The sequence below is a fragment of the Aquarana catesbeiana genome, linkage group LG01 (genome assembly GCF_042186555.1).
Source record: "Aquarana catesbeiana isolate 2022-GZ linkage group LG01, ASM4218655v1, whole genome shotgun sequence".
NCBI classification, from domain to species: domain Eukaryota; kingdom Metazoa; phylum Chordata; class Amphibia; order Anura; family Ranidae; genus Aquarana; species Aquarana catesbeiana.
In genome coordinates this window covers 444,731,781-444,754,712 of record NC_133324.1, presented here as the reverse complement: position 1 = coordinate 444,754,712, position 22,932 = coordinate 444,731,781, and the positions used below count along the sequence as shown (strand labels likewise).

Sequence of the window (22,932 nt, the reverse complement as noted above, 5' to 3'; positions counted from 1 at the left end):
AAATATCTTCATAAATTTAGCCCAAAATGTATTCTGCTGCAAGTCTTTGGTAAAAAAATAAAAAAAATCCCAATAAGTGTATATTGATTGGTTTGCATGAAAGTCATTGTGTGTACAAACTATGGTATATATACACCGGAATTATTTAATTTTTTTTTTATACTACTAATTGCGGTGATCAGCAACCTATAGCGGGGCTGCAATAGTGCGGCTAGCAATCTGACACTAAGTAACGCTGGGGGGGGGGGGGGGGGGCTACTACTGACATCACCAGTGACACTAAGCCCAGGTTCACACTGACAGTGGGAATGATGGTGCGAGTTCAGCTGGACTCGCACAATTTCATTCCCGCATGTCAGTCCGTAATTCGGGAGTGATTACAGAGACATATGTGATGGTTTCTGCACAGATGTCTATGGAAATTGAACCCCGAAGTCACCAAAAGTAGTACAGAAACTACTTTTGGTTATAGGTGCGGCTCTGCAAATGCAGAGTTGCACCGATTCGGATGGTGCCATTGGTGGCAATTGCAAATTGCTCCAATGTGAGCCATGGCTAATACAGCTATCAGTGCTAATACTATACACGGTCACTGTACTAATGACACTGACTGGGAAGGGGTCAGGATGGACTTGAGTTAAACCATAATTTAAATCACTAGTAAAAAGGCTTGGTTTAAATCATAAATTTTTAAAGAGCAACTGTCATCTCTGTCCCGCAACAGATCCTCCTCTGACCCGGTGTTGACTCACCGACAGTCCCATTCACTTTAATGGGACGGCTGGTGATGCAGCAGTGACACAACAAGGTGAGGGACATGGCAGCAGCAGGTAAGTGGGTGCCCACTAACAGGCACCGCCATGATGGATCTGAAATGACAGGTGCTCTTTAAATGAAAGGACTTATTCTTGCTGGTAGTTAGAATCTGTAATATTTGCAAACAAAATGAAGGTTTCCCATTTAGATTAATAAGCTGCCAGGTTAGTAAAACAGAGATATCAGAACCGATTCAATCATACAGTTTGTAGTGTACATAGATTTGCAAAACAATGCGATAAAGGAATACTCCTGAACTTTGTTCAATCTCATGGTTACTGTAAAATTGCGTGAATGCATCAATACAGTGCATGTTATCTCAGATTGCAGAGCTTGGATTCACTGAATGAGTTTATCAAAAATTTAAATATTGCAGAATATACAGCCTCTTGCTACATAACTAAGCTGCATTTCATGCTGAATAAACTAAATTATGAATGTATCTTAAATAGAAAACTATCTTTAGATATATTTTTACTCCAAAAGCATTTTATTAAAATAAATCAGATTTAAAAGAAAAAAAAAACTGTTTTTCTTTATTTTTTTTTTAAAAACATTGATTTTTATCTACCTTGAAAGGGGTTTAACATCTAGGGTGATCGAGGGGTAAAATGTATGCCTAACAATGCCGATCAGCAGGTACTGGCCATCAAATAATTGTCTGGGACATGATGACAGACTCACACTGTGTGGAATCAAAGCAGGTGTTGAGGAGGGGGAGCCCTAAACCCAGAAACGGGCAGCAACATAACAGTACCTATACGGGCCACCCATCTGTAGTATATTGGTTAATAGGCACAAAGGATATAGCTTCACTTACTACAGGTTTGCCCGTGTTTCGTCAGATTAGGCAACCAATCAGCATTTGTAACGGATGTGACGTTCCGTTGCAGCTATCTTGCTACAATACAAAAGTTATCCCCGCACTAGTTTAGATCTCACCAGGTATGAAGCTGATCTTACTCTCCAGAGATGAGAGGTTCCAGGTGCTGGCTCATGCCAGTAGAGACTATATGCAAACGAGAAGATCCGGACAGCCGCACTCTAGAAAGTAATAATCCAAATTTATTTTAAAATCAGGAACACATCAGATACAGGACATCATGGACAGAGTGTACAGATCATAGGCTAACGCGTTTCACACTTATACAAGTGCTTACTCATAGCTCATTACTTTCTGGAGTGCGGCTGTCCGGATCTTCTCGTTTGCATATAGTATCTTGATACAACCCGCACTTGTCCACAGTAAGGATACAGTGAGAAGGCGGCAGCGGACATCTTTTTATACCCACCAAAGCCTTGCATTTCACACTTATTTTTAAAAGTAAACTCAGCTTATATAGTCAAATACAGTATATAAAAATCTGTCTGACTGTTGAATTTTAAAAGCAGCGGCAAGCCTGCTGATCTCACAGGTTTGCTAATCTGACAGAACACCGCTGCTTTTATAATTCAATATCAAAAACAGTCTGAGGGATTTGAAAATACTAAATTTCACTATATAAGCTCAGTTTACTGTTAAAAATAAGTGTGAAATGCAAAACTCCGGTGGGTGTAACAAGATGTCCGCCTTCTCACCGTATCCTTACTGTGGACGAGTGCGGGGTGTAGCAAGATGGCGGCAACTGAACGTCACCCAGCACAGTGAGAGCGAGTGCAGCAGTGACTGGTCTTTATTATAGGAAGCTCGTGCACAGGGACAATGTTTCACAATGGATTACTGCACAGATCTGGAAGTGATACACAAACCACACCAAGATTCATCTAAGAGTGCACATAACCCTTGTAGTCAGACAATATTTATATTGGCGTTTAGCTTTAAGTAATAGCAGACACTGTCTGCAGATACAGAGCACCTTAATAAATATATTAAAAAAAAAAAAAAAAAAAAAAAAAAAAAGGAGGACTATAAAGACCTTTGTTTTGGTATATTTGCCATTGGTTCTTATCTCAAGGCAAAAAGAGGAGGATATTCTTCCTAAAGGAATCATTACAAAAAGGTAATAAAATTTGACTCAAATGTGGTGATCTGCTTTGTGAAACCAAGTCTACAAAGTGACTGTAAAAACGGAGCATTCCCAAAGGTAATTCATTTGGTGAGGGTTTGGAGAGGAGGAGATAAGGTATCTGGCTTTCCAGGATCAGAGAAGCTGAATGAGGTGTTTGGACAAGTTAACATTTTTACATTGCTGTTTTCAGAGATCAGGCTAGTTCACCTCCCTAGACATGTCTGCCCATAATCCATCCAGTATGTGCTGTCATTCACTTACACATACTTTATGCAATCGTTTGATGGCTACAGTTTCCAGCCACTCTCAATGATCATTTAACACACATACATGAGAGTCCCCAATGTTACAAAAAAAAAAAAAAAAATGAGCTACTACAAGAAGTTACTTTGGAATGGGCAGATTTAAAGCATATCGAGGAATTAAAGTAGACCCTTATGCCGCGAACACACGATCAGATTTCTCGTCAGAAAAAATAGGACGGCTTTTCCGACGGAATTCCGCTCAAGTTTGCCTTGCATACACACAGTCACGCAAAAGGTTGCTGAAATTACGACCGTCAAGAACGCGGTGACGTACAACACTACGGAGAGCTGAGAAAATGAAGTTCACTGCTTCCGAGCATGCGTCGAATTGTTTCCGAGCATGCGTAGGGATTTTGCACGTCAGAATTGCCACAGACCATCGCATTTTCAGATAGGAACTTTTCCCGACGGAAAAATTGAGAGCATGCTCCCAATCTTTTGCTGGCTGGAATTCGGCCAGCAAAAGACTGATGGAGCATACACACGATCGCATTTTCCGAAGAAAAACTCTCATTGGTCTTTTGCAGGCCGAAATTCCGATCGTGTGTACGCGGCATAAGTAAAAGAAACGTAAGCTGTTACATGGAGAAAAAAAAACAGATAGTACCAGGGTATAAATCAGGGTTTCTCAACCATGGTTCCTTGAAATATTAGGGTTTGACAAAAGGTACTCAGGGGTTACGCTGCTGCAGCAGAATTATATCCACCCAACAAGTGGCTTCCCTTTCCCCCCCATGGGTGATCAAACTCCAGGCAGTTGGAGGAGAGCTCCAGCACAGTGCCTGTGATTGAAAGCCTCAGCGCTGCATGTTCCCCATTTAGAGGGAGTAAGGATGTGTGTCCCTTCCCTCCAATCTGGTCTCAGAGCTCCCCTCACGGAGTGTAAGGCCCCTTTCACACAGTCGGACCCCGGTCAGTTTTGACGGCTGACCTGAACAGGCGCTCCATGTTAGCCTATGAAGCGATGGATGTCAGCGGAGACATGTTCGCTGACATCCGACCTGGTCCGATCCGCTAAAAGCAGACGGATGGCCCTACGTTCAGATCCGTCGCTGGCAGATCGGATCGGGTGAGATCTGATGAAAACGGACATGCTGTCCGTATTCGTCCCATCTCTACATAGGCAGCAGCAACGCTCAACAAGCCCCTCCCCACTCAGTAAGCAGAGGGACCTGTCATCCGCCTGCTCGGCGGAGATCAACGGAGAGATCTCCTGCTGAGCCGGCGGACCAAGGCAGACTCTGTGGAAGCGGAGTCCGCCTCGTGTGAAAGGGGCCTAAGACATCAGATCCCTGCCCCCTGCTTTTCAGAGCTGGGAGATGCTGCATAAGTTCTGCACTTTGAAGAGTTGTAGATGACAAATGGCTGCAGCAGATAAACAGGTACAACTTACTTCATGTAGGAGAATTTGTTTCATCTCTGTGTATCACCTGGAGCTAGTCACTCCACTGGGTATATGTGAGGATTTGCAACCACTTTAAAATGTTTGCACTTGTCAAGAGAGTTGGTGATTGTTTTGCAATGAGCACCGGTTCAAAAATATGACACCCTCATAGGTGTGTGCACCCCAAAGCTCAAAAACACACATACCTTTCTCTGCAGCTTCAGAGTTGCACGGGACAGTGAATGAATGAGACATGCTCTGTGCTGATTGGCTTCCTGTTCATTCACAAACTGAGCGAGTGTGTTCACTTAGAAAAGGAAGGCACTGGAAAATTACATTTTCTAGCCCCTTCCCTCACTCTCCATCCTGAAACAACCCCTGCAGCAGTCGGGGGGGGAGGAGGGAAGCCAGCAGCACTGCAGGGTGGGGGGGCCAACATGGGGGAATTGGCACTGCATATAGTAATTAGGGTGTGCCCAGGCACACCTGGCACACCCCCACTGCACAAGCCTATGGATACCATTAAGTCTGAATACATATTTATTGATGCTGTCATTCCAATATTTAGTATCTAATTCTGTTTTGGATCTTAGTGTTTGTTATATCTACATATTTATTGCTATATCTAATGTACCGTAAGCTGTAGATGAGAAAATTATTTCAGGGGTTCCCCAAGATCAACAACATTTCTCTCAATAGTTTAGGGGAAAAAAAAAAAAAAAAGTAGATTTTACCTTACAATCTGTAGTGTGCATATCCCACACCTCACATTTAAGCCCCCTACACATGGGCCCGATTGTTGGGTGGCATCAGCTGGTTCAATAGAAACTGTCTGACATTCATCCCGTGTGTACTGCAGCCTGGCCAGCATCTGTCGAAGGGCCATGACCAAAACAGGTCTGCTGACCGGTACATACTCGGCGCTCTCAGCCAATGGCTGAGAGCGCTGACCAGAGTGTTCTAGCTGGAAGGCTATCCCCCTGTCAAAGCACAATAGAACAGCAGGGGAGATTGCTGTACTAACATCGGATTGTTAGTACAGCGGCTCCAAACAGAACTGTCAGGTTTTTTTTTTTTCATTCAGCCCACTGGCTTGAACAAGAAAAAAAAAAAAAAAAAAAACTAGCAGCGTGTACTAGGCTTTAGCACTGTCAGGCTCGATGATATATTGGTAATGAATAGCAAGAGGGCAATAAGGTAAATAAAGTCATTCCTGCATGCCATCTAAACCACTACAGACTGCTATTGCTGACCTCCATCTGAAAAAGTTTGTCACATACGTCTGATGTTTCTGTTTAAAGACACAGACCTGGAACATGCATGCTATAGAGTAGTGTCAGAATTGTTTATTACCATACTTATTTTTGGTTCAGTGAACTGAAGCCTATGGATCGGCATGACAGCCAGGCAACTAACATTTTCCAAGGAATGGGCAGCAATGGAAACCTCCATGAATTTCACATAGTAGGTTTTGCTTTAAGACACTGCTTCAGCCTTCCTGAGCTGCCACAAACACAACATGTCTCCATCACGTGAACTCTAAATTTACACCCAGTGGTTTCTAGCGTGAGCCGACCAGCTCCTTGACTTCTATAAAAACAAGTGCTGTGAATGGACCTATAAAGCTTAGTAACACTCCTGGACTAAACCGCAGCCTCTACAAGGTGCAGAACGATTAGAAGATGGTGGAGGTGTCTGCCCTGGCTTCATTACTGTAAATCTGTGAAATGAAATGAAATCACAAGCAAGTGACATGTTTAGTGTAACCTGAACTTCAGCACGCAATAGCTCCCAGCAAACAGAAAATGCTCTGAGTCATGTGTAATTAGAATATGACAAGGTCTCTGAGGGGCCATGTAAGCTGGCACGTTTCCCAGCACTTGTCACTTTGTGGAAACACACAGCAGAAAAACTTCAACTCCCAAATAACATGGCAAAATAAAAGAAAGGATCAACTCATTTTCTTTCCAGGAGAAACAGAAGCTTGTGGGACAAAAGGAAAGCGCCATACTTTACTTCACATGCAGCCTGTCTAACTGTGAAACCCGCTTCACCCCACCTAGCAACCATTCCCAAGTCTGCCTAGTAATTCATCCCACCCCCAGAGGATGGAAAAACGGAAGGCCTGGAACAACGTTGACTTAGGGAAAGCCGGGAGCAATGTGACCTTGTATGTCAATAAGGCAAATTACAAGAACACTTCGAGGGAACTTTGTAACTCAATCATCGGCATCTGTCACCCATCTTCAGCCATATATGATCCGTTTAGCAAAACTCTGGTTGAGAGTTGAATTGTTTTAGTTGGCATTACATTTTTGTGAGTCGGGGAACATAAGACACCTTTCAGAATATTAGCATGGACACATTTTTACACTGGATACTATCAAACTGAGGCCCTTTTCAGGCATTTTAGCACTGCAAATAGTGCCTGTAAAGCGCCTCTCATGCCTCCCCAGTGTAAAAGCCTGAGTGCTTTCACACTGGGGCGGTGCGATTGCAGGACGGGAAAAAAAGTCCTGCAAGCAGCATCTTTGGGGCAGTGTGGGTGCGCTGTATACACCACTTCCAAACCGCCCCTGTTCATTGAAATTATTGGGCAGTGCTTCCAAAGCACCTGAAAAGCGATTTAGAAGTGCCGAAACACAGTCGATTTTAACCAGTCTCTTCAGCCGCTAGCGGGGGATTAAAAGCGTCCTGCTAGCGGCCGAAAAGCGCCGCTAAAACGACAGTAAAGCACCGCTTTACCACCAATGGACCCGCGCCCCAGTGTGAAAGTAGCCTTAGATAGATGGATTTATTCAGCTTTACCTGGATAAAAGGTCTATGAGACACTTCAGCTTTATCTGGATAAAAGGTCTATGAGACACTTCAGCTTTATCTGGATAAAAAGGTCTAATGCCGCGTACACACGGTCGGACTTTCCGGCATACTTGGTCCGGCGGACCAGAGTGTGCCGGACAATCCGCCCGTGTGTGGGCGGCGGCGGACTTTTCCGGCGGACTTCTTCCCAAAAGCCCGCCGGACCTAGATTTGAAGAAAGTTTCAAATCTTTCCGTCGGACTCAGTTTCGGGCGGAAAGTCCGCTCGTGTGTGTGCTGGTCCGACAGAAAGCCCGCTCGTGTGTAGGCTGGTCCGACGGACCAAATACGACACGAGGGGATGGTATTGCATCTCGCGCTCGCTGCAATAGGAAAAACAAATCTTCCTATTGCGGCGAGCGCGGGGCATACTAGGCCCTTAGGTCTGGCATGGATTATAAAGGGGAACCCCGCTACGCCGAAAAAACGGCGTGGGGTCCCCCTAAAATCCATACCAGACCCCGATCCGAGCACGCAGCCTGGCCGGTCAGGAAAGGGGGTGGGGACGAGCGAGCGCCCCCCCCCCCTCCTGAACCGTACCAGGCCGCATGCCCTCAACATGGGGGGTGGGTGCTTTGGGGGAGGGGGGCGCCCTGCGCCCCCCCCCCAAAGCACCTTGTCCCCATGTTGATGAGGACAAGGGCCTCTTCCCGACAACCCTGGCCGTTGGTTGTCGGGGTCTGCGGGCGGGGGCTTATCGGAATCTGGGAGCCCCCTTTAATAAGGGGGCCCCCAGATCCCGGCCCCCCACCCTATGTAAATGAGTATGGGGTACATGGTACCCCTACCCATTTACCTAGGAAAAAAGTGTAAGTAATAAAACACACTACACAGGTTTTTAAAATATTTTATTAAACAGCTCCGGGGGGGGGGGATCTTCCTCCGGCTTCGGGGGTCTTCTTCCGGCTTCGGGGGTCCCTCCGCTTCATCTTCTCCCGGCGTCCGGTTGGTTCTTCTCCGCTCTCTTCTCCCGGTGTTCCTGTTCTTCGGCCGGCTCCTCTGCTGTCTTCAAGTAGCTCTCTTGCCAGCAGAGGTCCGGACTTCTGGGCTTCTGGGCTTCTGGGCTTCTGGGCTTCTGGGCTTCTCTTCCCCAGATGTTGACACGACGCTCTCTCCTGCTGGACTGCTCTCCGAGGGCTGCGTTGTGACTTATATAGGTGGAGACCCCGCCCCCTTTTGATGTCACAGTCCCTGGGCATGCTGGGACTGTGACGTTTTAGGGGGCGTGGTCACTGGGTGATGTTGACCACGCCCCCTAAAACGTCACAGTCCCAGCATGCCCAGGGACTGTGACATCAAAAGGGGGCGGGGTCTCCGCCTATATAAGTCACAACGCAGCCCTCGGAGAGCAGTCCAGCAGGAGAGAGCGTCGTGTCAACATCTGGGGAAGAGAAGCCCAGAAGCCCAGAAGCCCAGAAGCCCAGAAGTCCGGACCTCTGCTGGCAAGAGAGCTACTTGAAGACAGCAGAGGAGCCGGCCGAAGAACAGGAACACCGGGAGAAGAGAGCGGAGAAGAACCAACCGGACGCCGGGAGAAGATGAAGCGGAGGGACCCCCGAAGCCGGAAGAAGACCCCCGAAGCCGGAGGAAGATCCCCCCCCCCGAGCTGTTTAATAAAATATTTTAAAAACCTGTGTAGTGTGTTTTATTACTTACACTTTTTTCCTAGGTAAATGGGTAGGGGTACCATGTACCCCATACTCATTTACATAGGGTGGGGGGCCGGGATCTGGGGGCCCCCTTATTAAAGGGGGCTCCCAGATTCCGATAAGCCCCCGCCCGCAGACCCCGACAACCAACGGCCAGGGTTGTCGGGAAGAGGCCCTTGTCCTCATCAACATGGGGACAAGGTGCTTTGGGGGGGGGGGCGCAGGGCGCCCCCCTCCCCCAAAGCACCCACCCCCCATGTTGAGGGCATGCGGCCTGGTACGGTTCAGGAGGGGGGGGGGGCGCTCGCTCGTCCCCACCCCCTTTCCTGACCGGCCAGGCTGCGTGCTCGGATCGGGGTCTGGTATGGATTTTAGGGGGACCCCACGCCGTTTTTTCGGCGTAGCGGGGTTCCCCTTTATAATCCATACCAGACCTAAGGGCCTGGTATGCCCCGCGACGGGGCTAGTAAGGTGTCAATCTCGCCGATAAAAGCGGCAAGATTGACATCCTTTTCTAGTCCCGTCGCACCTGAGTCACGTTCAAAATGAACGGACTTGTCCGTGTGTGGGCAAGTCCGTTCATTCTGAAAGTCCGCCGGAACTCCGGCGAAAGTCCGTCGGAAAGACGGGCGGACTTAGCCCGCCGGAAAGTCCCGGCGTGTGTGGGCAAGTCCGTCCGTTTTAAAGTCCGGCGCACCTGGCGGACAAAGTCCGTCGGAAAGTGTGCCGGACCAAGTAGGATAGAAAGTCCGCTCGTGTGTACGCGGCATAAGAGACACTTCAGCTTTATCTGGATAAAAAGTCTATGAGACACTTCAGCTTTATCTGGTTAAAAGGTCTATGAGACACTTCAGCTTTATCTGGATAAAAGGTCTATGAGACACTTCAGCTTTATCTGGATAAAAAGTCTATGAGACACTTCAGCTTTATCTGGATAAAAAGTCTATGAGACACTTCAGCTTTATCTGGATAAAAAGTCTATGAGACACTTCAGCTTTATCTGGATAAAAAGGTCTATGAGACACTTCAGCTTTATCTGGATAAAAGGTCTATGAGACACTTCAGCTTTATCTGGATAAAAGGTCTATGAGACACTTCAGCTTTATCTGGATAAAAAGGTCTATGAGACACTTCAGCTTTATCTGGATAAAAGGTCTATGAGACACCTCTAAAGTACTACTCAAGCCAAATCTGTTTGAAATTAAAATTTAGACAGAGCATGCAAGAGTTAAAGCAGAACTTGACCAATAACAACTTGATAAAAAAAATGCTCTTTAGCAAGGAACATACATTCTATATTAATAATTATGCTACCAAAATGAGTGTGTGCTGTAAATTGCCTCCAGGATTGTCCCCGTTTCTTCTTGCTGGAGGCTGCCATTTTGCTGAAGCCCAGAGCCTCTGTGCAGCAGTAAATCATTATGCATTACTAAACCCCTTGATTTAACTGTTTCAAAAAACAATTACATTGCTGGAATGCTGGTATTGCTGTCACATTTTCTTGTGTCCTCAATCAAACCATCAAAGTGCTGGTGTCACAACTGATCACAGGTGCAGTACCATGGCAGCTGCAGATCAAACAGAAGCAGCTTCCCTGGCTCTACAGTATAGGAGAGTTTAATCCCGCTTTAGGCTGGATTCACACCATTGCAAATTGGATGCAGGTTCCCAGCATCCAATTCACAATAGCAGGAGATTTTGACCAATTCTCTATGGAGCTGGTTCACATATCTCCACTGCGGCTCCAGTGTGAAATTGCACAGAAGCCCTGTGTGTCTTTAGGTCCGTTTCAGGTCCAAATTCAACCCAAAATTTTGGGCTGAAATTGGACCTGAAATGGTGAACAGGGACACGCCGGATCCCTGCTGTGACCCGCATGTGAAGATAGTGTGAACCGAGCTATACGGTTGTCAGCAGATCAGCCTCTACAAATTTGGCACAGTGTCTAATGAGAGAGCAACTGAGCATGTGCAGAGCAGGGCGAGACAGTATAGGCACTTTCTAATGTTCTACCTAACTATACCTGCAAAAGGTTCCAGCCTGACTTAATTTTCTGATTATAGTTCCACTTTAAGCTGGCCGGACTTGGCCAATGTAGCAGGGACCAGCCAAACTTCGATCAGTGTGTGGCTGTCCCCATTCGAGAGGTCAAATCGTTTTAAAATCTTCTGGTGAAAGGACATGAGTACATGAGTATATTCTGACAACCATTGGTGCCTCTGTCAGAATACATTGTCCCAGTAGGGAGAGAATGGATGGGTTCCTCCATCCACCTCTTTTGTGTGAACAGGAGGAAACGGTTACTTTTCTTCTTTTTTTTTTTTTCATTCGGCCCTAAAGTATGACAGCTTAATGCCTAGTACACAGTGTTTTTTTGTTTTTTTTCCATTCAACCCAGCAGGGCTGAATGGAAAAAAAAAACTGACAGCTTAGGAGGAAGCTTTGTACTAGCCATGCAATGTTAGTACAGCGATCTCCCCTGCTGTGCTATTGTGTCCTGAGAGGGGGGACTGCACCCCGCCAGGACACACCAGTTAGAGAGCTGATCGGGAGTAAGTCGGCAGAACTTTTTCGGTCATGCCCCTTCCGTCCCCCAATGGCATCCCTTGCAAACAGTCGAGCAGCCAAGTTGGATTGCCCAGCCAGTTACTACTGTTTAACTGGAACAGAGGGTCATTGCTTAAGTTGACCTTAGATGGTTCAAATCTCGGCTGGCTCACCAGTTGATCAATCAACTTGGGTATAACGAGGCTGTCAGATTTTACATGTGATTATTGCTAGCGGCTGTTATAGCCCCTAGCAATAATCACTGGGTTCTCCCTGCAGGGACAGCTTACCCCACACCCACGCTGGGAGAACACAATAGCTCCATGGGAAGGATTCCATCATCAACACAGACAGGCTTTCTTTCCTGCAACCCATGGAAAGAAAATTGCGCCGTCTATGGCCAACTTTAGTGGGAAAAAAGAAAAAAAAAAAAAAAAGAAAAAAAACACACACACCTTTTTGGAGCTTGTAAAAGCTAAATTAAATTAAAGTGACAGGAGGACTCTTTGTATGCACTGAGACACTTAAGTATCCCACTGTTCACAACCCCCATTGGCAGTTACCATGTTTCTTTTTGGGAAGGAGGCACGCCGAAATTCGGGGAGTGGTGCCGGTTGGCGGTTGGGGGGGCTGGGGGCACTGTTGGGAGTGACTGTTATTACTCCATGAGGGTTTTTCATTTTTTTGCTGTTGTTCCCTTTTTCTATGTTTTTTAAAGCAAATTGTGTAGCTCTGATCTCCTTGCACTAGATGGCATAGGACAGGGATATGCAATTAGCGGACCTCCAGCTGTTGCAAAACTACAAGTCCTATCATGCCTCTGCCTCTGGGTGTCATGCTTGTGGCTGTCAGAGTCTTGCTATGCCTCATGGGATTTGTAGTTCTGCAACAGCTGGAGGTCTGCTAATTGCATATCCCTGGCATAGGAAATCTTTCTAACCATGCTCTCATACTAGTGATTATTGTAATGTTCTTTATATGGATTCTCGCTGTCGATATGTTATTATTACTGATCCGATGCTCGCAAGTTCTTGAGATACGACTCTGATGGCTCCCCTTACCGGTTTATCTTGGAACGTTCGAGACTTGAACTCTAGGATCAAATGGTCTTGGGTATTTAACTACTTGAAAAAAAAGTATACTCCCCATGTGTGTATACTGCAGGAGACTCACTTAGTGGGGAGCAGGACACCGGCCCTCAGGAAGCCCTGGGTGGGATCGTACTACCATTCAACCTTTTTGTCATGCTCTAGACATGTCAGTGTCCTGGTCCACAAGCCTCTCCACTTTGCATGAAGAGCCACATATCTCCTTTCTGGGTAAAGATGGAGATCTAACAAGGTAATGTGTGATAAACTGGAACTTTTGATTGTGGGACTCTACATTTCCCCCCCCAGCCAACCTAGATATTCTTAGTAAACTTACTCCGCTGATAGCCGAATACCCCTCAGCTGGTGCGATACTGGCCAGGGATTTTAATAGGACTCCAAACCCTACTTTAGACAGGTTTAAATTCAGGCCCCGCTGGTGACTCCCCCTTATCCCAATGGGCAGAGGTCTATGGTTTTAATGATGTCTGGAGGTTGAAACATCCAGGGAAGAAACAGTTTACCTGTCACTCTGCAACATACGCCTCCTTTTCTAGAATTGACCTAATTTATGCCAATGACTCCCTGCTCTCCTGTGTTCAGGAGGTGGAGATTTTGCCCCGTGGCATCTCGGATCATGCACCTCTGCTATTGAAGCTACAAACTGATTCACCGGCCGGATCGGTACTGTGGCAGCTCTCTGGTCTGTGGATCACTGATGAAGGGGTGGCCCCTCAGGTCGCAGGAGAGCTAGGAATTTATTGGCTGCACAATAGGGGCACAGCCCCCCTCCGATGCTCTGGGATGCCTACAAGGCTTACACTCGGGGGCAATACAAAATGGTTATTGGTAGGGTTAGGAGGGACACGGGACTCACACTGGAGGAGGCTGAAAGAAAGGTTCAGCTTTTGGAATTGAATTATGTGACCAATAAAGATGGGCCAACGCATGACGTCATGCAGTCCCTCTATAAAGAAATCTCACTGCTAAGAGCGGTCTCTACCAGGAAGCTGCTATTATCTCAGTCACAGAGGATTTTTGAGCAGGGGGAGAGAACAGATAGACTACTGGCGTGGCTGGCTAGGGAACGCTCCACTACATCACATATTGTTAATCTTACAGATGACAATGGGGAATTACAGTCTGACCCCCTCCGGATTAATGGCCAATTTGCTAGGTATTATGAACAACTCTATACTTCCAGAGCCGACTTTACACCAGCTAGAATTTCCAATGCTTTCGGATGAGGCCCTCACTGGCCTGGATGCCCCCCCATTACTGTTAAGGAGGTACAAATGGCAGTGGCCGCACTTCAATCAGCCAAAACCCCGGGCCATGATGGATTACCAGCAGAATTTTACAAAACTAATAGCGAGCTCCTTGTACCCCAATTTCATGACCTGCTGTTAACAATGCTAGAGGAGGGATGCCTCCCATCGTCTGAAGCGGCGATTATGGTAGTACCCAAAACTAATAAAATCCCTGAACTATGCAAAATCCTGTCAAATAGACTTAATTCGGTCATTCTCTCCCCAATTCATGGTGATCAAACGGGATTTATGCCGGACAAAGGTACCGACATCAACCTACGCCATATATCCCAGGTGGCAAGTGCAGGATCTCAGGGTGTCGTGGTCTCTCTGGATGCCGAGAAGGCTTTAGACTCTGTGGAGTAGGAGTTCCTCTGGCGAGTTCTCCGTTTTAACTTTGGTCCTATATTTATCTCCTGGATACAACTGTTGTATAGACACCCCTCTGCTAGAGTCCAAGCAAACGGTATCCTCTCACCTTCTTTCTCCCTGGGAAGGGAAACCAGGCGGGGATGCCCGCTGTCCCCAGGGTTATTTGCCCTCGCCATAGAACCCCTAGCTATCTTAATTAGATCTTCCTCAGGGGTCAAAGGGATAATAGTGGGTCTGCTGAGAAGCTCTCCTTATATGCAGATGACGCACTCCTCTATCTCCTAGATACGTCAGCTTAGAGCCTCCTACATGCCGCAAAGACTCTCTAGAATATACCCAACTCAAACCGATAGATGTCCTAAATGTACTAATGAGCTGGGTACATTCTTACATGTCTGGTCTTGCCCTCTCATTCAACAATTTTGGTCAGAAGTGATTGCTGTAATCAATTCAGTAGGTCACTTGCATATAGGAATTGACCCTCTTGTCCTATTCCTGGGAATATGTAACGTCACACCTAACACACATAAGAGACTGTTTGTATTCCATGCCTCCTTTTATGCCAGGAAGACTATCTTAACTAAATGGAAGCAGTCTGAAACCCCCACAGTTTCCCATTGGAGAGCCACTTTATAAACTCACATATATGAATCGCAAATGCCCCAAGAAAATTTGAAAAGATCTGGGGTGCCTGGGCCAAGCACTTAAGACTCAGCCACCTTGTTAGGAAGCTCACACAGAAAGGAAACCAGATGGGGATACAGTATTGCACTGGCCCACCCCCCTCTTGTAATTTCATTGATCCTCTTCATTCTCCCCCCCTTTCTCTTTTACTTCCTTCCCATATTCCCCCAAATAGAGTGACCCTTTACCAATTGACGTGAACATATTTCTCTGTTTCGATCCATATCTTGTCCTGTGTTCCTTTATGTATTCTTTTCCAGTCATAAAAAGGGCCAATGAGAGCTGCAGAGCTGGAGGTGTGTCATGTGTAAATCCAGGAAGTGAACAAGCAGTAGCTTTAACTGCCCACAGTTAAAATGGTTGCAGCCAGACTCAGTGGATGGAGATTTCTGCAGCATATTTGGCAAGTACAGAATCACAGTATATATATATATATATATATATATATATATATATATATATATATATATATATATATATATATATATATATAAAAATAATATGCAAAGTGGTTGGAGGGAAGCTTCAGAATGGCAAAGATGTTTTTATTACAAAATATGTGAGCAGACTGGAGTTCCTCTTTAAACCTTTGAAATATATTACACTTTTGATTCAGACACCCCTGCCAGATTAGTTAGCATTGCCAGATCTTCAACCACCCCACAGAAAAACACAGATTAGTAAAGAACGCAGGATGAAAACAAATTCCAGCTTGCAATTGGACATAAAAAACGCAACAGCATGGTAATGAAGTTTTGCCTCTGCACACTCTCCCCCAGCCTGTATGTTCAATGTCAGCATAGACTGCCTGGCAAATTGTGGTTTACCTCCTTCTCTCAGGACTGTACAGGAACCTACAGGGGAATAATAGCAAGTCAAATTCAGGTACTTACTGTTGCATTCAATTGAATGGTGTTTTAATGATTACATATTTGCATTGCTATTGTGTTTTTTGGCCCAGAGTTCTACTTTCATTGTTCTGCACATAAAACAGCAAACCAAAACCACAGCACTTTTTACAACTATTATCTCAACTGGGAAAAAAATTGTAAATAGGAAGCATCATATTCTAGTCAATCAAGAAAAATGCTGTGGTCGCCAAAAGCAGCAGTGTCACACAGGCAATATGTAAAATACTGAAAAGGCCAAAAGGGGCTTGTCACTGCTGTGGGAGTTTCCAGAAAACATTCTATTTATCAGCATTACAACCACATTGTTTGATATTCACCTCCACGCATGTACAAAACACACAGAATTACTCAGCAAAACTAGTAAAGAGGTATTTCCATGGCCCATTTTCAGCATGACGAGCTGGGGCTTTACCTTAATGGAAATTATAGAGTCAGGCGCCATCCCCATTAAATCACACTGAAGTGCAATAAAGAACAAGGCATTGAGGGTACACAATACAGAGATGAAATTCAGAATAGGATCCTTGACACGATAATCCCAGAAGGGTCTTTTTCTTTGAAAACTATTGCAATAATTAGTACTCCACTGCTTCTACTACCCTAGAGCTACTGGCAATGCATAAGGTGATGTATATAAATCCCTAAATCATACCCATTATATACACATTCCTAAACTGTGCACGTACTTTACTAGAAAGAAGAGAAAACACTTAGGAAATACCCAGTCTGATATAAACCTGAAGAGCATCAAATGTAGATGTGGAGCTTTTATCTGTAACAACTTTAATCCTAGCTGTGGCCCAAGCAATAGCACGTTTTCATTCACTGATGGATCCAAGTATTCCCACATAGCTATGAGCAGAATGGATTTATTATAATGTTGTTCTAAGGAACTGCAGGAGTTCAAGATGCCAATAAAGATTACCGATCAAATGGACGACTGAGACATATCCATTGTGAGCTGTGCTAAGACAAATAAACCCTCTCTACAATAACAATGACATGCTTTGTGTCAGCACTACTACCTGAACTAATCCGAGTAGGACCTCAGACAGAATAACCATTTCTATATAAAATCTAGATTTCTGAGAAATGTCACCAATATGTATTCCTTTTCAAAGGAATACATTAAACTATAAAGCTTGTAGTAGAGGTCAAGTAAAATTTAGACACTAAAAAATCTTTTAAAGATCTTTTTTACCATTACATCAACTTTTGTAGGAAAAAATAATGCATTAGCTCGTTGGATTAAACACAGACACTCCCATTCAGGACTCAGACTTCCAAGGTCATAGTAGTACATGCAGCTTTTTCTTAAGAACGGAAACAGGTAGGACTTGTTTTTCTCAAGGACATAGACAGTTTGAATCAAATCTCGGCCGGTTCAGTAAGGACCAGCCCAGGATTCGAACCATGTACAGTATGGGCAAGCTGATTTGATCAACTTGGGTACAACCAGCCTGTCGGATTTTTTATGCGATTATTGCCAGCGGATATAGCTCCCGGTAGGATGGCTCCCCCTGCTCAGAGAACACAATAGCTCCGGGGAAGGGATTTCTCCATCAGCATTGACTGTGTTGATGGGGGAATCTCTCCTGCAACCCTTGGTTGCAGAAAAGAAAATTGCACCATCTATGGCCAGCTTTAGGCAGCCCATACACTAATCATTTTTTTTTTGCTCAACCAGCGGCTTGACTGAAGGAAAAAAAAAAAAAAAGGGAAGATCCAATTCCCAGGAATCACTTCTGCTGTGTTACTGCATTCCCCGCTGTCAGACTACAATGATCAGTGGTGCAGGCTATAGGTGGCGGCACTGATCAATCGAGAAAATCAGGCTGGTTGTACATAAGTCGATAGGTAGATTGACTTCTGTACAACCAGGGTGTACATACATGGACTGAAATTTAGCTGGTCCCACTGAACCGAATTTCAATCAATGTATGGCCAGCTTTTACTCTTTAAAGCTCAACTCCAGGCAGATGTAGAAGACACAAATTTTGCAGCTCTGTATTTATTAACACATAACCATTGTCATGCAGTCATACTACAGCACTGGACATGCCTAAAAGAGAAGAGCAGAAAAATATCCTATCATTGGCTGGGGGAGTGGCAGGTATTATAGCGACTAATGAATTAGAATTCCAGCAGCAATTCTTTCCATAGAGTAACCATCAGATACGCAAGTGTCATTACCACTGTTTCATGGAAAGAATGTTGGGTAACAACAAATCATTTTAGATCTGCAGTAGATCATTGGTTACATAGTGTAACATGCATCCATTTTGGTTAGCATTTGGTGAAGTCAAAAAACTTTGAGCACATTCATTATACTGAAATATTGATAGTTATTTACTTACTCTTACATTAAATGTAACCCTCATGATTAACCCCAACGCACCTCCTTATACCTAGCCCTAACCCCCAGCATAAACCCTAACCCTCAGGCTGATCATAGAACATGGTGATGTTACACCAACATCTGTACAACAAAAATGTAAGTGCATGGATTTTTGTTACAACCAAATACAACATCTATATTTGTCTACCAACATTATTTGCAATTTTAAGCATTCACTTAGCTTTTATGCAATTTTTGCAAAAGTGGTGTAGAGTAAAAATTCTTAACATGTGGAATTTCCACTGCATTATAAAAACAGAAGTTTTAAGAAAAAGTGATTTCAGCTGTGGCCTTTTGCTTTAGATGTGTCAGATTCACTTTAGAGCCAGACAAAAGATAAAATACACATATGCACACCTATAAATCGCAGGACTCAATTGCATCAGTCGCTAGCAAAAAAGGTTAGAAGAGAGCAACAGAAACATATACAAATCACTGAAAGACTAATGTACTTCCCACAAATGGAGGCTTAGTGATATCTATTTACACAGAGACTCAAATCAAAGACTGAAATACACAATGTATACATTAAATCAGGACAGGAGGTCTTTCCTCCACAACTCTTGAAAATAAACATTTTTCTGCTTAAACGTTCCATATGTGAGCTTCAAATGTCTTCATCAGACTTCTACTGCAAAGCTAGCCAGCAGTCAATGGCCTAACAGTATCATCATTCAGTAAACAGAGAAGATGAGAGACTTGCTTTGAGACACAAAGAACAGATTTCGCTTACTTGGAACATCTCAAAATATAAAAAATTAAGCAACCAAAAGTTCCTCATCCAAGCCATTAAAACGGAGAACCTAGGTTAAAGCAAGCCCATCACAAAAATAGGCAAGTTAAACTGAGCACATGAAGATGTATGAAAATACATCTACCAAGGTTACCCTTTTTAAAACATGAAGGCGATTCGACAATCTAAAAACATTTATTCTACAGATGAAGAAATAGCAAATCTTTTTATGAAAAAAGTTAAAAAACTTGGTCCTGTCCTCTTCTACCAACCAAGCCTCCCGTTTAGGACCTGTATGGTTATAGGCAGCCTCAATGTCCAGTAAGGTGGGTATGGAGGCAGAAAGGGCATGGGTACCAAACACAAGATTCATAGTCATCTAATGTATAATACCAACATTAGAACATGCTGTGGTTCCACTTGTAATGGGGACTTTCATAATGTAAAGAATTCTTTGAGAATATGGTGTCTGGGGCAAATTCCCTACCTTGCACACTTATGCTCCAAGACAGCCAACTAATTAAAACACTTTTCTTCACATTGGCCACCAGACAATATGGTAGCATACACATTAAGCATGGCCCAATGTTTAAATAACCAGGCTACCTTATGTGCATGGTGGTTTTTGGAGTTAATATGCACTCGCAAAAGAAAATATGCTTACTTTTTTAAAAGCCATCAAGCAGGTGAAACAGACAAGTACTGTATATCAAATGATGCCCAGAAATAATGTTAATAAGCTCAATCTTGTTCTCCTTTTAGATACCAAGCCCTGACTAAATCACACCCACCAGCCACTGTATACCTTTTGTGGCAGATATTTTCTTTTTTTAATAGGTATCTTTATTAAGTTTTATAAACAAAACAGGGTACACAATGAGAGGCCAAAAATATAGCCAGTATAATAGAATATGCAGACCTAAACACATAAAACAATATGTAGAAATGCCAATCTCAGTTATATAAACAAATAGGAAAAATGAAACTGCTGTTGAATTTACAATTCAAGGTACAAAAAAGATCCGATCAGTACAAGCAATATGTGTAGACACAGGGATCATCCATGCCCTATGGGCCCATCAGTACATTAACAAATAGGGCTTGGGTCACAGACATATTAAAAGCCAAAATGTATTTAAATCTCTATGTCACCCAAAACTGCAGATGTCCAACTCGACGTGGCAGATGTTTTCAACTGTTGGAAACACCAACTCAGATGTAGGTCTATAATGCAAATACATTTACCAGTAACACAATGAAAAATATCAATTATAAAATGGGTATCAAGACATATGCAACATTTTTGAGCGCGACAAAAATTACATATTACAAAATTAGAGTTATCACAGTTTTCCATGCTTTCAGTTACTATACTAAAATGCACAATACTATTCCACCCAAGAAAGCCTTTGAACAAGTCTCTAGAAGGTTCTTCTAGTACATTTGCATTTTTCAAATGTCCCACAGGATGAATAGAATTTTAAATGTGGAACAAACAGTTACTTCTTTCAACAATATATTTCAAAAACCCCAAGCAATACCCTACAGTAAGAGAGCCTTTATGCAGAAGAACACAAAGCACACATCTAGCCACATAAACTGGCACGGTGGCTATGTCTCAATGACAAGTGGCTTTAGCAAATTTGTGTTACCAAATCCAACCATATAACCAAAGCCTTGATCTCTGGCCTATTCAATTGAAACAACATGTAGTAAACCCTAGTCAGATAAACTTCTGATTATAATTACTGACACAAGTAAGAAATCTAGTTATTTTACCTGGGTTGACAATGGGGTTTCTGCTCCAGCAATGCTAGAGCAGACACTGTGTGTCCACAAAATGTCTCAAAACATACTCGGAAGAACAGAGGTAAACCACCCAAGGTCTTTTATAAAAGTGAGGAACAAAAAATGAGTTAACATTCTACAATATCATTTTAGCATCCAAATTTTTCAGCAACATTTAACAGTGAAAAACAAGATATTATAGCACAGTTTAATATAAGGTAAAAGCCAATGGTCCTTACCTCGCTTGGGCCTTGGAAAGCTTTCATGCAAGTGAAATACAACTTTTTCCACAAAGTGCTGAATGTTACTGTGCTCTGGTCCTCTGACAAATACCATCCAATCATGGGTAAAACCCTCAAGTGTTGGTTTCTTCCTAACCTGGGCTCGATGACCCAGTTCCAGCTTTACTTGTACAGCACACTGTAAAACAAGAACAAACCTTGAATATACCAGAAAGTCCCTTACTTAAAAAAAAAAAAAAAAAAGAAAGAGGTGGTTAGGTGTGTGTAACAACTTCTTATATTTTTCAGGTATCCCAGCAGCAAGTCCTCTTTGCCCAAGCACCATAGCCATTAGGAAGGGGTATCAGTTAAATTTTAATCTACTTATGATGTAAGCAACAAAGGTTCTTGTTGAGATAGGTTTACAGTTCTGGAGTGTATTCTTTATTTTCAAAGGCTGACCATGACGGGATGAGAGTCATGGGCTCCAATGTATGTAGCTGTCTTGATTTTTAACACTCTAGAATGACACTTCTAGCTGGTGGCTTTTTCTCGGAAAAGATCTGCAATGGTTCTTTTGACCAGCAGGACTTAAGAATTTTTATCATATCTATATTTTACATACCCCAGCCAACCACTGGAAAGGATGTTGACCACACCAAATACAACCCCAATTCCAAAACAGTTGGAACACTGTGTAAAAACGTAACACAAAAACAGAATGCAACGATTTGCTAATCTAAATTTATTCACAATAGAAAACATCAAATTTTTACACTGAAAAAAAATGTACCATTTTAAAAAAACAATAAGGTAATTTTGAAATTGATGGCAGCAACACATCTCAAAAAAAATGTGGGATTGTGCCATAAAAACCTTATTTTTTTCCTAAAAGGGTCACTTTAAACATTTGATGTATCATCGATTGTGAATAAAATATGAGTTCATGAGATTTGCAAACCATTGCATTCTTTTTTATGTAGATTTTTTTTTTTTAAATTGGGGTTTTAGCTACAAATACTTGTTTAAAGCAGAGCTCCAGCACTGTCCAGGGATCCCGCGATGCCAGCACCCAGCCGATTTTTCAATCAGCTCTCGGGTGAATGCCGCCGCCGCCGCCATTCCTTGTAGGGGAAACTGGCAGTGAAGACTTGCGGCTTCACATCTGGTTTCCTACTGCGCATGTGCGAAGCGCGCTGCGCTTTCTGAATGCCCCAGCAGCGGTGGAAAGAGGGGGCCAAACTTCCAGGTGACCTCATCCGCAGGAGGTCTCCAGGAAGTGGGGACGGGTACCTGTCAAAAACAGAAAGCAAACAAGCGGAGCTTCCCCATTTTGGGTGGAGCTCCACTTTAGCTTGCACCAGTTTTCTCTCTCTCTCTCTCTCCTCCTGTTTGGGGTGATCCAAGGGGGATGTTAAAAAAATGGCCCCAGCTGCTTGAAGCACAGAGGGAACGCAGAGCTACTCTGGCTGCAGCTTCCTTCTATTGCGAGCACCATGAGCTGGAACCATCCATCATTGATCATGTGAGCACTGTTGTTAAGGACTGAGGCACAATATATTTGTGAGTGTAACGATTTGGATTTTAACACTTTATTAAAAGGAAGCTTTGCACAATGCTGGTGTTTCTTTTTTGTTTTTCAAATTCAGGGTTTTAAATTGCACCTATGTAGGTTTTAAAGCTTATGTCTTCATGTTATGTTTCTTTTTAAAATGGTGAATTTTACATCACAACACGATTATTGTTCATAGTTAGGCAACTGCCACTCATCATTGTGTCTGCTTGTCTGTTCTTTGCAAGATCTGCTGTAATAATGTATAGATTTTTTTTTTTATCTGGATGGAAGTGATTGTGCTGTC

At 43.7% G+C, this 22,932-nt stretch overlaps 1 protein-coding gene across 7 annotated transcripts in view; it reads right to left on the bottom strand.

The window, feature by feature from the left end:
- Window positions 1-22,932, bottom strand: part of MLLT3 (MLLT3 super elongation complex subunit) — a 401,860-nt gene that overhangs the window by 327,968 nt on the left and 50,960 nt on the right. For all 7 annotated transcript variants that reach the window (XM_073636372.1, XM_073636333.1, XM_073636353.1 and 4 more), the window contains exon 2: window positions 21,092-21,272. In XM_073636372.1, coding sequence (XP_073492473.1) covers window positions 21,092-21,188 — 97 coding nt within the window. In that variant the 5' untranslated portion in view covers window positions 21,189-21,272. The remainder of the gene's footprint in view (window positions 1-21,091; window positions 21,273-22,932) is intronic.